Source organism: Pavona decussata, unplaced genomic scaffold (assembly GCF_977016875.1).
Source record: "Pavona decussata unplaced genomic scaffold, jaPavDecu1.1 SCAFFOLD_46, whole genome shotgun sequence".
Taxonomy (NCBI): Eukaryota; Metazoa; Cnidaria; class Anthozoa; order Scleractinia; family Agariciidae; genus Pavona; species Pavona decussata.
In genome coordinates this window covers 617,078-630,704 of record NW_028145468.1, presented here as the reverse complement: position 1 = coordinate 630,704, position 13,627 = coordinate 617,078, and the positions used below count along the sequence as shown (strand labels likewise).

The window sequence follows — 13,627 nt, the reverse complement described above, 5'->3', positions numbered from 1 at the left end:
ATAGTTGTTTTTGTTCAATGGCGGCCACATGTATGAATTTAAGACTCTGATCTGCCGTTTTCAGAGAGAAAACAAACCTTTTTCAAGCAGTAAATCGAAATAATAACTTCTAGGTAGTACTCGACAGTTGAAACGGTGGAAATTGGGAGAGTTCACAGCAAAGAAACTCCGCTTTAATAAACAGATCGAATAATCAACGCAAAGGATTAGAGCTAGAGGAGGCCAGACCAGTTCAGCGGGGTCATGACGTTATTGCATAGTTATTTCTGGTATGATTCCTAGTAACACAACGATAAGTATCACGCAATATATCTGAATAAAACCATTCAGACATTTATTTCAATTGCCAAGGGAGGATTGTTTTTAAATATCTGCGAAACATACAATGGGGAATAATTGGGGCTACATTAAGCATTCCGTGTAATGCCATTAGACGGGCATCTTGTTAGGTGAATTTTGGGTATATTTGGGAGGAGATAGTTTTTCTAGAAGGATTGGTTAAATTAAGAGAAATAAGAAATATTGAAGATTTAGCGAAGTTTTAAAATTAGAATTTGTAGTTAATAATTAATAGACGGATACCAAGTTAGTTCACTAGAAACCTGGAGTGCTCTTACGTGGGTATCAACTGTCATGTCTGTTGATGTTTTAAAAATCGTTTTCTTTCTTTTATCTCTTCTTCAAACCTCTTAAAATTCCATTCAAATTCACGTTTACCCCCACCTCAAGTGCCAAGCAAAATCTTTACCCAATTCCTGATGATCGCATTTGGGAAAAATAATGCACCTGAAACGTTAACAAGATCAGTGTTACATTGATCACGTAATGAATGAAGGTAGAACGAACGAGCGAATGAACGAACGAACGAATGAGTGACTGATTGATTGACTGACCGAAGGAACGAAGGAAGGAAGGAAGGAAGGAAGGAAGGAAGGAAGGAAGGAAGGAACGAAGGAACGAAGGAACGAAGGAAGGAAGGAAGGAAGGAAGGAAGGAAGGAAGGAAGGAAGGAAGGAAGGAAGGAAGGAAGGAAGGAAGGAAGGAAGGAAGGAAGGAATGAACGAACGAAGGAACGAAGGAACGAAGGAACGAAGGAACGAAGGAACGAAGGAAGGCAGGAACGAAGGAAGGAAGGAACGAAGGAAGGAAGGAACGAAGGAAGGAAGGAAGGAAGGAAGGTAGGTAGGTTGTGGCTGATTGAACTGAGAAACAATGAAACATAGGTTTTCTTTATTAAACTTTCCTGAAACCCAGACATTTCAGTATTCCTGTTGACAGAAAAGAAAAAAACTATACTGAGATTGAAAATGGCAATTAAAGTTTAATGCTATGTCGAAATTTGAGCACATAATTTTAGAAAACGCTTTAAAAGACGATTCATGTAAATTCTTAGATCGCGCTCCATTGACTGTATTCCGAAATAAGAATAAGCGAAACAGTACTTAGATTTCTCTCTTTAAGTAAATTAGCGAAAACATTTCTGCAAACATTCGCCGACACATGATCATTTTTAAAGAGCGACTTTGTACTCCAGTACAGTCCAACCTCCCCTAACGGCCACCTCACGTAGGCGGACACCTCTCATAAGTGGACACTTGGTCATGTTCTCAGCTACATACAAACACTCCATTTTTAGCCTTTTTAACCTCCTATAAGCGGACACTTTTTTTGCTCCTAAGGGTGTCCGTTAACAGGAAGGCTGGACTGTAACTCCAAAAACCCTGTGATGAGGGATTTCTTGTCATTATTGTAAGTATTCCTATTCCGTAACAGGGTCAATCGAACGCACCCTTAATAACAATAACAATAGCCTAGTGGTAACACACCAGTGTGAACCATTAGCTTGTGCAATTTGAATTATATTAAATGAGGTCACATTAAGAAGCATACTTCGGTTCCGGTTACACTGGAAAGAACTCAGTAGGGTCATTATGTGCATGCACTCCTTTTTTTTAGTCAATTTTCTTTTTACCGGAAATTCCAGTTTAGATTATATAACAGTGAAAAGCAAAACCTAAGAAGAGAAATAACCCGAAAATGTTCGGAAATACTTTCAGACTTGTTAGATTTCTTAGGAAGAAAACGAAAAAATAAAAAAAGTCCAAGGTTCTAAAAAAATTATAAAGACACAACATTACAAATAACCTCAATACAAACGTCTCCTTTTCTGACGAGGGAAATGACACTATTTTATATAGTAGGGAGATTAAGAGTCGCGTTTACGGCAAACGGCAAACCTGAGATTCACGTTTATCTTTTCTTAAAAAAGTGAATACGTAGATGAGAAAAGTACAAAATAATTCCGGCCTTTGATACTAACGTAAAACTACTCAATTTTGCTGGGAAACTGACAACAGCTAGCGGCAGATATAGGGTAGACATAATCACGAGGGGCTCGGTCATTTCTGCGGCGTTTGCCGCGAACTCGCTACCTCACGGGGCAAGTGCAGACCTGCATGGATATGAATTAGGGCTCTGAAAAACACAGCTTGTACTGTGAATTGCCGGACACATGTTCCATCCATGGCCGTTCAGTTCAAAACACTAAACTGTTTTAGAGAAGAGATCGTCATGTGACCGCAACTTAGGAAAACCACATTTTTCCTTTTAATGAATATCCAAAAAAACCTATAGCTAAACCAGCCGCAATTGGAATAATACCATATTCGCTTGTGATTTAATCCTTATGAAAACTTCTCGTTTTAATGTAGTGGACACAGACCACCCCTCCCCCCGTCCCCCTCACCTTAGATCCGCCACCAAGACCCTACAAAATGTTACAAGAGCTTTATCTCTGAGCTGATTTTCCAGTAGGTTGCTAAAGTTTTCAGCTCAAAGGGAGGCGAAGTCTGCCTTTGAGCTGAAAACAGCCAAGAAACTTCGACGCCTTGCGCTGGGTTAAACTTGTGGTGGGAGGGGGGGGGGGGGGGGCGTCGACTCTCATGCCAGCAAACAGGCTAGGGTCTGGCCTTGAGAACCGATGACATTAGAAGGGTCAGGAGCCCAAAGGTGGAGGGGGAGGGAGTGGTGGGTATGAATTGGCTGGTTATGTTGTTCCCCCCGGATTTTTTTCTTCAGCCATTTCCCAGTCAAAGAGACTTCTTTTTGTGGTCACTAAGGAACATGTCGGTTTGTTTTAGGGTGAAAGATCAAACCCAGGCAGCCTCTCACAGTGTAACGTATTCTGGGGTAGCTGAAGCAGAAGTCCAGCCAGCGGTGGGCGTCAGGGGAGGGGTAACTGCTAGATGTGGCCCTTTGACTTTCCGGCCACCTTTTGGAAAATCAGCTCAGATAAGGGACGACTTCACCGGAAACTGCCATCAATTTGAATTTGTGCATAAAAGCCTTGGCGCCTGTTACCTACCATTTTGGCGTTTACAAACTTTAGCAAAAGAATTAAGATCTCAAGCATTGGAAATGTTGCTGTTTTTATTGCATTAACTTTAAGTGACCTGCGGATGCAGGGAACCCCACAACCCAAAGAAACAAACCGTAGCACTTGTTCTTTCCGGATCACTTTTTTTTTAACGAAAAGGGGTGCTTGTACAAGAAGTCACTCAGAATGAGCGAAACACAGTTAAAACTGCAATGTTAGTACAGTGGACAGATGGCAGAGAAGATTTAAAATTGGCCGATATTTGCCAAGAGGATCGAAATCTACATGGCCAGAGTAGGAGTGACAAAAATGTAACGGCTCTAATAATTGATAATAATAAGTAAGTAAGTAAGTAAACTTAATTTGATAAGTAGGTTATTTAGGGGATTGGCAGCCGTTCGAAGGGCTGATGTCAGGACCTACTATACTGTTACACAAAATAGTTAAAATCTTACAAACACGAAAAATATAAACAGGAATAAGAACTATGTACAAGAAGAAATCAATGTATACCTATATACTAGGTTTACTAGAAGTGAATTAAGACAATAGAACCAAAAATTACTGTCAAACCGGATGTTGTTTTCCTCGCAACTTTGCAAACTTCCGTTGCAATGTTGGTATTTTGATTGGCAGTTTGCTTGGAACAATTTGCAACTGGCGCGATCAATTTGCAACCGTCGGGAACAAATTTTAATTTTTTAGTTCCGACCACTGTTGGACTATCTCTGAAGCATTTCAACTGGCGCTAAAAAAAATACGGTCAAGATTGGCTTGTATCAATTGTAGAAAAACGACCTCGGTTCAAAAAGGGAGGAAATTTCGCCCTTGGGATCGTCTGCTGGATGAAATTCGCAACTGGCGCGATCAATTTGCAACCGGCGCGAACAAATTCTAATTTTCAGTTCCGGTTCACTGTTGGACTCGACTGTCTAGCGCGCGATCTGTGAAACATTTCAACCGGCGTTAAAAAATGGCTTATATCAATTGCAGGAAAACGACTTTGGTTGAAAAAAGGGAGGAAATTATTGCCTTGTGGTCGTCTAGTGTTAGACAAGCACCAATTCCTGAAGGTGTTGGCCTTTCAAAAAAAAAATCGCTACCAACATTGTAAATATTAAGTTTTGAACTGGAACCTTGTTGCCGGGTAAACATCGAACAGTCTCAACACCCGAAGTTGTCGAGTTTGTAGAATACTGCAAGACAAAGAAACCAAGTATTCAAACTTCAGAAATTCGGCAGGCTCTTGTCGACGAGGGAATTTGTTACGTCGCCAATCGTCCTTCTCGTTCAACAATTGGCGACATTTTATATTCTGAGAAACGATCTGCAATTTACTTTCAAGAAAATTACCGTTACCCCTGATGAGTGAAAACCTCATGAAAACTCGAGATTACATTACGTTTATGTCTGGACCATGTGTCATGTGTAAACATTCATCGGGATCAATATTTCTGTAACTTCCAAGTTTAAGTTCTTTGTACGCGAGTCTCACTTGTTCAGCTTGAAGTTGTTTTAAATACGGAATCACCGTTGTGACCCTCTTGAGTAGCTTGTGATAATCATCGATTGCTTTATCAACATAAAAGCTCGCATATCTGCCGCCAAGGTATTGAACAAGAACCTGAAACATCTTTGTCGATGAATTGGCGCGGCGACTTCGACCAGCTCGGTTGCAAATTGATCGCGCCAATTGCAAATTGCTCGGAGCAAACTGCCAATCAAATTACCAATGTCGCGACGGAAGTCTGCAAAGTTGCGCGGAAAAGAAGAACATCCGGTTTGACCGTTAAAAGGTTTAAAATAGATGAAATCATCTTTTTTCGTGGTGATCAAAGTCGCTTCCTTGCTGAACAGTAGTTTGCGTTTACCGCAAAATGCGTCAAGTGCTTGCCAACTTTTTCAAACGCACTCACAAAAATGGAATTCACTTAAGCGGCAAAACTTGCCTCTAGAATGAACTGTAAGTTTTACTTGTCAAGTTTTTTATATCGTAAGGGGGTTAGTTTCTAAAGAAACTGCGTTGCTGCGTCGGTGGGGAGTAGAAATGAATGCTTGGTTGTATCAACAGAGTTGATAATTAAAGGTAAATTGGCCACCGTAAAGAGACTTGAGTGCGGACGTTTGGAGCTTTAGCCCTTTGTCGAATGAAGGGCTATCGCTTGAAGGTGGCCAATTTACCTTAAGTTATCAAATCTGTTGATAATCCGAACATTTGTTTTATGTAATAAGTTTTGTTTCTACGTACGTGCATACGACAAAATTTAACAAATGTTTTTTTTCTTTTATTGACAAGTATCTTTCTTGAAAAACTGGCAGGCCAATTCTTGAACAATAAGATTCGTCAAGAGACAGCCGGTATCGAGCTAGGGAGATGCTGACTTGCTAGTAGCAGCCAACAAAAGAAACTTGAAGGAGCCTCTTCAGTCCATTACACTGACAAATATAACTTGTTATAAACACGTTCACTCTTTACATGAGATCAAGTAAAAATTGTCAGAAAACGTTTTAAGTAACGCTTTCTCGTGTGAAAAAGACTGTTGCGGCCACCACCAAAAATTTTTCAAGTAAACTTGTCAGTCGTTGAGACAGATAAATACAATTCAGTTATCAAGGAAAACTGTTTGGGAAAAATTTTCACCTCTCACACACGAACAAGTAAAAACTGTCAAAAAACAATTGTCACGGAGAACTTAGTCGTATGGAATTAGCGTCACTCATACACGCAAATATTTTTATAGTAGAGAGATTTAACATCGCGTTTACGTGAAACGGCAAACGTCATCTTGCTGTTTTACGTTTCACGTAAAATAGCGTGAACCTTTTGACTTTAGCCGGAATTTTGTGAGTTTCGATGTTTCGCGACTTACTGTGGTGAGCTCATGAAGAAAAGTGCGGTAAGGAGTGAGTTATAAAGGATTTTTAAACATGAAACTTAATTTGCCCTAGTATGATTTGCCGGAAAAAATTATTGGGGTACTTTTTTTTCCAACAATCAACTACTTATAACGTGTATAAGAAAACAAGGAAGAAATACTTACGTAGTTCTCACGTAGACAGTAAACAGGAAATAGCCTCTTTTCACGTAGAAACGGCAACCGGCAACCGGCAACCGTCAAACGCGAAAAATGGCGGGTAAATCGTGGTCACGTGGTCATTTTTGCCGCTCGCGTCTCACGTATACGCGATGCAAAATCTCTCTATTGGAACTGAATTCAATGAAACAACATGCCCCTGTCCGACCACAGGCTGACCACCCTCTGTTTGTGCAGTGTAATGACTGTTTGCAACTTGCGTTTTTACATTCTCGCAACACGATCGGTTGAAATTTTTACTGAGTAGCGATATTTAAAGTTGCCTTTTAACCTTTATGTTGAAATAAAGTTTCAAGGAAATGTTGATTGAGTCACGCGCGGTGTTTTTTTGCCATTCCGAGCCGTAGAAACCTTCTTTGGCGCGTTTACTGTTTTACAGTGTTGCCGGCCGAAGGCCGGTACTAGAGAAAGGGAGTAAAGGCAGGCAAGAAACCCCCGGCGACCGCTATGGGTCGTTACTTCAAACCGGAATTGTCGCAAAATTTGAAAAATTCTTGCAGTTTCTTCAACGGCATCCGATTAAATACATATTTCGCCATGTCGTGGCCGAGTTTGAGTTTCATTCGTCAAATTTCCTCCGAGATAAGCGGAGCTAAAGGCTCCAGGTCGGTTTCAAACTATGATCTGTAGCAAAGTCAGGGACCAAAGGAATTCTAAGCATGCAGTCCATTTTAAATCAGCCTATCAACGCTTCGTGCCCGGCAGGGTTGGGTATTTGAAGCCCAACGGTCGCGAAGCGTTGATTGGCTGATTTAAAATGGACTGTTTGTAAAATCAAGTTTTGATGTTTAGTCTTCAGTTTTCCTACCACGAGAGCCTGGAATTGGTGTCACAGTTATGGTTATTCGTGTAGAGGAGTGAGTATATTCTGCGCCTTATAAAATGCTTTGGTATCCATGTTTTGTAAGACAAGTAGCTTTACTTACAGAATCGCAAAAAGTAGTTACAAATATTTTCAAAACTGTCAAGTTTATAAACTTAAACATTAACAAAAAATTACCTTATTACAAAAGAAAGTAACCGAGTGGAAAACATTAAAACCCATTAAACTAATGTTTCTCGTATATCGTATACAGCATTAAAAACAAGGATCATTCAGTATTGACTCGGACCTATTATAAGTCAGTCAACAAGCACTGACCGATAAACCCGACCAATTTTTACTCCTTTCATAAACTATGTTTTGAAGAAACTACAGATGACAACAATTTGTTTGGTAGGCTTCATTATAGCTGCTCCACTGAGCACGCCATGATAATCTATTTCAGTTCTTCAACAAGTGCTACTTAACTTAAATTGATCTAATTTACACCTTGTGCATGCAAGTACACTTAAAAAAAAAAGGTTCACGTTTAAAAAAACTGTATGCTATGACTGTAAGGCTATAAAACAGCATCCCAGCCCTATGTATTTTATACGACACACCCCATGCCTAGAGATTCATACTGTCCAGAAACGTGACTTGAGTGGAGCTCATACTCAAACCACTGACCTGTGTGTGGTGATGTCACGTTACGAGTAGTTCCTTAATTCTGATAGTGACAGTCGGCGAGAAGCGAAACATGCAAAAGCGCGCAGAAGTCACATCCTCGCGCGATAACTCGACCCGCGTGATCGTAGAGAACTAGGCCTTCAGTTTTCGCACAGTCTGCCATGTTTAACGTTTCGCTCGACTATGCTTACGAAACAACATGTTGTGGTTCAATTTTTATTTCTATTTCTTTTATAATCATATGCAAAAACAAAGGAAAAAAATATTGAACCCAGGATAAAACTAAACCGCAACAAACACACTTTATTGTTGTGATGAGCGTGGAGCATGTCCAAAGAGACTTGGCTCCTTTTCAATCTTGGCCTGGGCCGGCGAATGACCTCATCATTCAACAGAATAAATTCTCGAGTGAATTACTTTAAAAAAATGTTAAAATCTTTTAATATGTATGCGGCGCATCTAGCGCATATCTCACCTGGCACGCCGAAGCATTATATATAAGAAAGGGATATGCATTAGATTACAATTAAAGTTTTCAAAAACTCGAAGTTAGCCAAACAAAACCGGAAGAAATCGTGACAAGCTTGGCCTTCCTTTTATGAATTTTCATTTATATTTAAAATTGTATTCCATCCCGAAGCATTCGTTTTCCATCGCAATTAAATACTTCTGGTCCGAACTTTACAACACAAAATCCAAGTATTCTCATAAAATCGTAAAAACCATGCTTTGACCGCAGTCACAGCAATTGGCAATCTGCAACTTTCTTTCTTTTATGTTTCTTACATAACCGTTCCAAGTTGCGTTTAACAGTGGCTACAACACGATGCTCAGGACCATGTTTATTCATCAAAATAGTCAGCGCAAGCTCAAAATATTCTTTCGCCAACTCCAGGTCTCCTTGGTCTTCGAATACACGAGCCAAGTTGTTATAAGAACTGGCGACATCGACATGTTGAGTTCCCAGTTTTTGTATTCGAATAGCCAGGGCACGCTCATGATACTCCTTCGCCTTCTCCAGGTCTCCTTGGTCACTGAGTACAGTAGCCAAGTTGTTATAAGAACTGGCGACATGGACATGTTGAGCTCCCAGTTTTTGTATTCGAATAGCCAGGGCACGCTCATGATACTCCTTCGCCTTCTCCAGATCTCCTTGGTCACTGAGTACAGTAGCCAAGTTGTCATAAGAAGTGGCGACATTCACATGTTGAGCTCCCAGTTTTTGTATTCGAATAGCCAAGGCACGCTCGTGATACTCCTTCGCCTTCTCCAGGTCTCCTTGGTCACTGAGTACAGTAGCTAGGTTGTTATAAGAACTGGCGACATCGACATGTTGAGCTCCCAGTTTTTGTATTCGAATAGCCAGGGCACGCTCATGATACTCCTTCGCCTTCTCCAGATCTTCTTGGGCACGGAATACATTAGCCAAGTTGTTGTAAGAAGTGGCGACATCGACATGTTGAGCTCCCAGCTTTTGTATTCGAATAGCCAAAGCAAGCTCGTGGCACTGTCGGGCAAGGTGAAACTCAGCCAGTTCACGATGAACATTACCAAGTAGGGAATTGGCTCTTAAAGCATCTCCGTCTCTATTGATGCCATCATGCCGAAGTAATTTTAAAGCTACTTTCAGGAACCCTTTTGCTGTGTTAAACTCGCAATGGTCAAAACATATCCTGCTAAACCTAATCAAATAATCTGGATAGCGTCTTATATTCAACGTCAAGTTTTCGACGACTTGGACTAGATCGTCTCTGTTATAAGTAGATTGAATATCGGTGCATAAGGACTTTAAATGAGGGACAACAGGCCTGCTTTCAGCAACAAACTCAAGGTCATCTAACGAGTTATTATCTATGAAGAGATAAAAAGATGTAATCGCCCCATGATAGATTTTGCAATTTTCACAATCCGAAGAGTTTTGAGTTTCAGATTTAATCACATAGCGCACAACTTGATGTACGCGAACGAAGACATTACTATCGTCCTCTTCCATTAACAGCAGTTGGCTTTTTTGAATCCGCATTCGAATCATATCGTCATCCTTTAATTCCTCATCTGCATTCCGAACATAGTTGACCACAATTTCAAGGTTTAATGGTTGTTGTGAACAGAGCGAAAGAAAACTGAATGTGTGATTTAAGACTTTGTCTGATGACATCACATTTTTCACGGCTAATGTAATCGCTGCAGTCATGGATTTTGGATAACTTGCGTTTGTGTCAGAAAGAAGGCTCTCAGTGTCAGCACGCTGGCCTTTGTTCAGCTTTTCCAGGTAATCTTTCCAGCCATATTTCGAAGATGCTTTGCTCTCACGAACTTGTTTGACAAATGTAGCGGCACTTGCTAAAGCAAGAGGTTGATAGTCTAATGTCCGCGCGACTTCTGTTTCCATCTCACTGTCACTGATACCAGAAAGCTTGGCTAATAAGGCCGTGGCATCAGATAGCTCCATACCCTCGCTAACTGAGATGTGGCTGATCAAAGAGTTTGTTAAAGGGATGGAAGCAGTGTCCTGTGTTGTGATCAGCATTTGTCCTCCTAACCACTGCTCGTTCCCAGGCTCTGGCAAATGAACACTTACTTGAGGTATGCTCGTAACATTGTCGACTACCAGTAGCCACGACGTGTAGAGCTCAACTTTTGTGCTAACTAACGTCTTTAGACTTCCAATCTTCTCCTCTGTCCCTGAATCCTTAGAACTTAGGGTGTTTGCAACTGTATATTCTGAACACTTCAACAGTCGAGCGAAAGAGACAAACGATTCTAGTAGTGAGTCAAGACTTTCAGCATTAAGAGTCATTACAAATGTTGTGTTTGTGACTTCTTGGAAAAATCTCTTTGCGACGAGGCCGGCCAACTGAGATTTGCCACTTCCAGGATTGCCTGAGATGTAAAGGTAACTTAAGCGGCTTTTGTTGCCTTCTTTGAGTTCTTTCAGCTGTTGGGTTATTTTAGTCACCTCATTTTCTCGACCGGCAACGTCGTGTGAAGGCTTGGGAGGGAGAATGCAAAATGACGAAACTTCATTCCGAAGCTGATCTTCAAGAACTTTTCTTTCGTCTTCTTTTTCTTGAAGCTGCGATACTTTTTCTTGAATTTCTTCTTCTTTCTCTTGAAGTTCCTGATGGAGGTCGTCAACCTTTTTCAAGATCTTTGTCAACTCCTCCGTTGGAAAACCTCCCTGGTTTCTGATTTCCTTAATTCGCAAGGGGGAGAGGCCGAGTGCTTGGAATGCAACATCAACTCTAGTTATGGCATTATTAAACTCTGGCTCTGAGAGATCGCCTCGTGGGATGTGAGCAAATTCTTCATTACGAAATGTCCTGAGGTCATCTACATTTGACTTGACAACTGCGTTAACACCGTTGCCTATACAATCCGAGTACAAGATGGCGTAAAAGAGCATGGTGCAATCCCACTCAGCTCGATTTCCGTTTATCATGGTCGCTAAAAGTTTCGCATTTCTTCTTTGGTTTCGCGGAGACTCCCCATTATAGAAATCCAATCCATTCCTTGGCTCGTCCTTCCATTCACCCAATGTAGTCCTGTAGCGGTTGTCCCATTCCTGTTTGAAGATTGTTCGGAGACCCTCGGCTAGTACATCAGTGGTGATATAGCAAATCCTGAAGTAGTTGAGTTGTTCATCGCTGAATTCTGTTGCAGTGGCCATATTCAGCTTGAATGACTTATAGCTCTATAAAAACAATACTTTGCTGTTAGCAAACGCGTGGTGGACTCTTGGTGGGTTGTTTCAAGGTCTGACGCTCTGTTCTACAAGTCAAAGCGAGGAACCCATCAAATCCAGTGTACGCAAAGCTAGAGAGGCATACCTCATCGACAGAGGTCAAACTATTGAACCCTTAGGTATTAATAGGAGAGATGAAACATGAACATTTTTCCCGTCTTTCATCTTTCTAAGTTATGTAATTAACTCATTGTTACGTATTTTGTTTTCGTCTACCACGTTTTAACGTTAGCTTATACTTATTTACCAGTTGTATTTTCAAATTTCAAATTGTGACGTTTTTGTTTATGTAACTTTAGCCTTTTTTCAGGTATCTATTGTAACTGTTTAAAATTGTAACGTATCTTGCCACAGAGTCATTCTCAAACATACCCTGAAGAAGAAAGGCCGTGCTTTTCGAAATATTGGAAAAGAGAGAAACGCCAGTCCTTAAGGTTACCCGGTACCTTCAGAGGTGTCTTCAGAGGTGTCTCGCGTCCAAGCGATGTAGCGCGTCCGGTTTAAACTGCAGATACCTGAACCCTCATATCAAATTAAAGTTTATACAGCTGGCTATCCAACTAAACCAAGAATTTTGAAATAAAATGAATTGCCGAATTTTTAGCGCTGTTTTCTCGAATAAATTGTTTTCACTTGGGGGAGCCACTTCAAAGAGCTAAAACTCAAAAGGAATTTGCTCGTTTGCCTTCAAATTTGGACAGTAGCTAGTTTAACATATAAACAACAAAAACGTGTCTGCGAATTTTTTCTTTCGAAATATTTTTTCTCCAAGAGCGATTTTTGTACGATTACTCCACATTTTTTTCATCCTATTTCGAAAATGCTCTATAACTTTTCACTGCGATTGAATATGGCAAAACGCAGACACGTTTTTTTTAGCGATTTGGGTCCGGAAACTGAGGAGCAAATTAAATTAGCAAAAAAAAAAAATTCACTTTGACTTGTAGTTTTTAAAAGGTGATTCGGACGCTCGCAATTAGAGGTCGTGAAAAATTCGACAATTTATTTTATTTCAAAATTCTTGGTATGGTTTGATAGTCAGCTCTATAAGGGTTTATAGGGGTTTAGGTATCTACAGTTTAAACTGGACGCGCTACATCGCTTAAACGCGAGACACCTCTGAAAGTATCGGGTAACCTTAACGGTCAGTATAAAATGTAGACTGCAGACTGCAGATTGCAGACTGCAGACTGGGTATAAAATGCAGACTAGGTATAAAATGCAGACTGCAGACTGCAGACTGAGACCAAAACCGTCTCTTCGTCAAGTATAGGATGCATTTTGAATTTTTCAACTTAACTTACACTAGTGTCAATCGCCTGTCAAGATCCTTTTCCATGAAATTGACATTTTTATATATTCTTTTCGAAACGTGTCAACCTTGAATTGAAATAAACAGCCCCAAATCATGACGTAAGCAATAACGCCGACACATGACCTTTACTTTGCACGGCGTCGACCTCTTCGCCGCTTTGCGTCAACATGACATTGGTGACATCGGCAAGTGGATGTAACAGAATGTTTTTTGAATAAAATATGTGTTCATGTATTGCTAGAATACTGAAGGTATGCAATGTCTTTGACATTATTTATTCAAAGAAACAAGTTAAAATCTGTCGATTTAAAATTGCTTGCCCCCCTCGGAAATCAAGTCTGTTTCCCTCCTTATAATATGAAAACCGTCATGGGCGTATTAAAATTGTTTACGAACTAATGCAAAGCGATTAATATGGAGTCTTCTTTGTGAAGAAAGGGCCTCAGGAAATGAAAGCTACCTAATCGAGATAAAGAAAACAAACTGTTGAGAAATGGGTCAAAAATATGGTCGATTTCGCGGGAGATGATCTCGGAAATGTATCCTGTATTTGACAAGAGATGGCTCTGGTCTCAGTCTGCATTTTATACCTAGTCTGCATTTT

General features: G+C 40.4%; 2 protein-coding genes across 3 annotated transcripts in view; both read right to left on the bottom strand.

Annotated features, from left to right (window-relative positions):
- The window catches only part of LOC146482336 (uncharacterized), an 88,514-nt gene that overhangs the window by 26,888 nt on the left and 47,999 nt on the right, over nucleotides 1-13,627 (bottom strand). The gene's annotated exons all lie outside the window — the stretch shown is intronic.
- The window catches only part of LOC146482337 (uncharacterized), a 53,363-nt gene continuing 47,960 nt past the window's right edge, over nucleotides 8,225-13,627 (bottom strand). For both annotated transcript variants that reach the window (XM_085107184.1, XM_085107183.1), the window contains exon 2: nucleotides 8,225-11,657. In XM_085107184.1, coding sequence (XP_084963310.1) covers nucleotides 8,703-11,633 — 2,931 coding nt within the window. In that variant the 5' untranslated portion in view covers nucleotides 11,634-11,657 and the 3' untranslated portion in view covers nucleotides 8,225-8,702. The remainder of the gene's footprint in view (nucleotides 11,658-13,627) is intronic.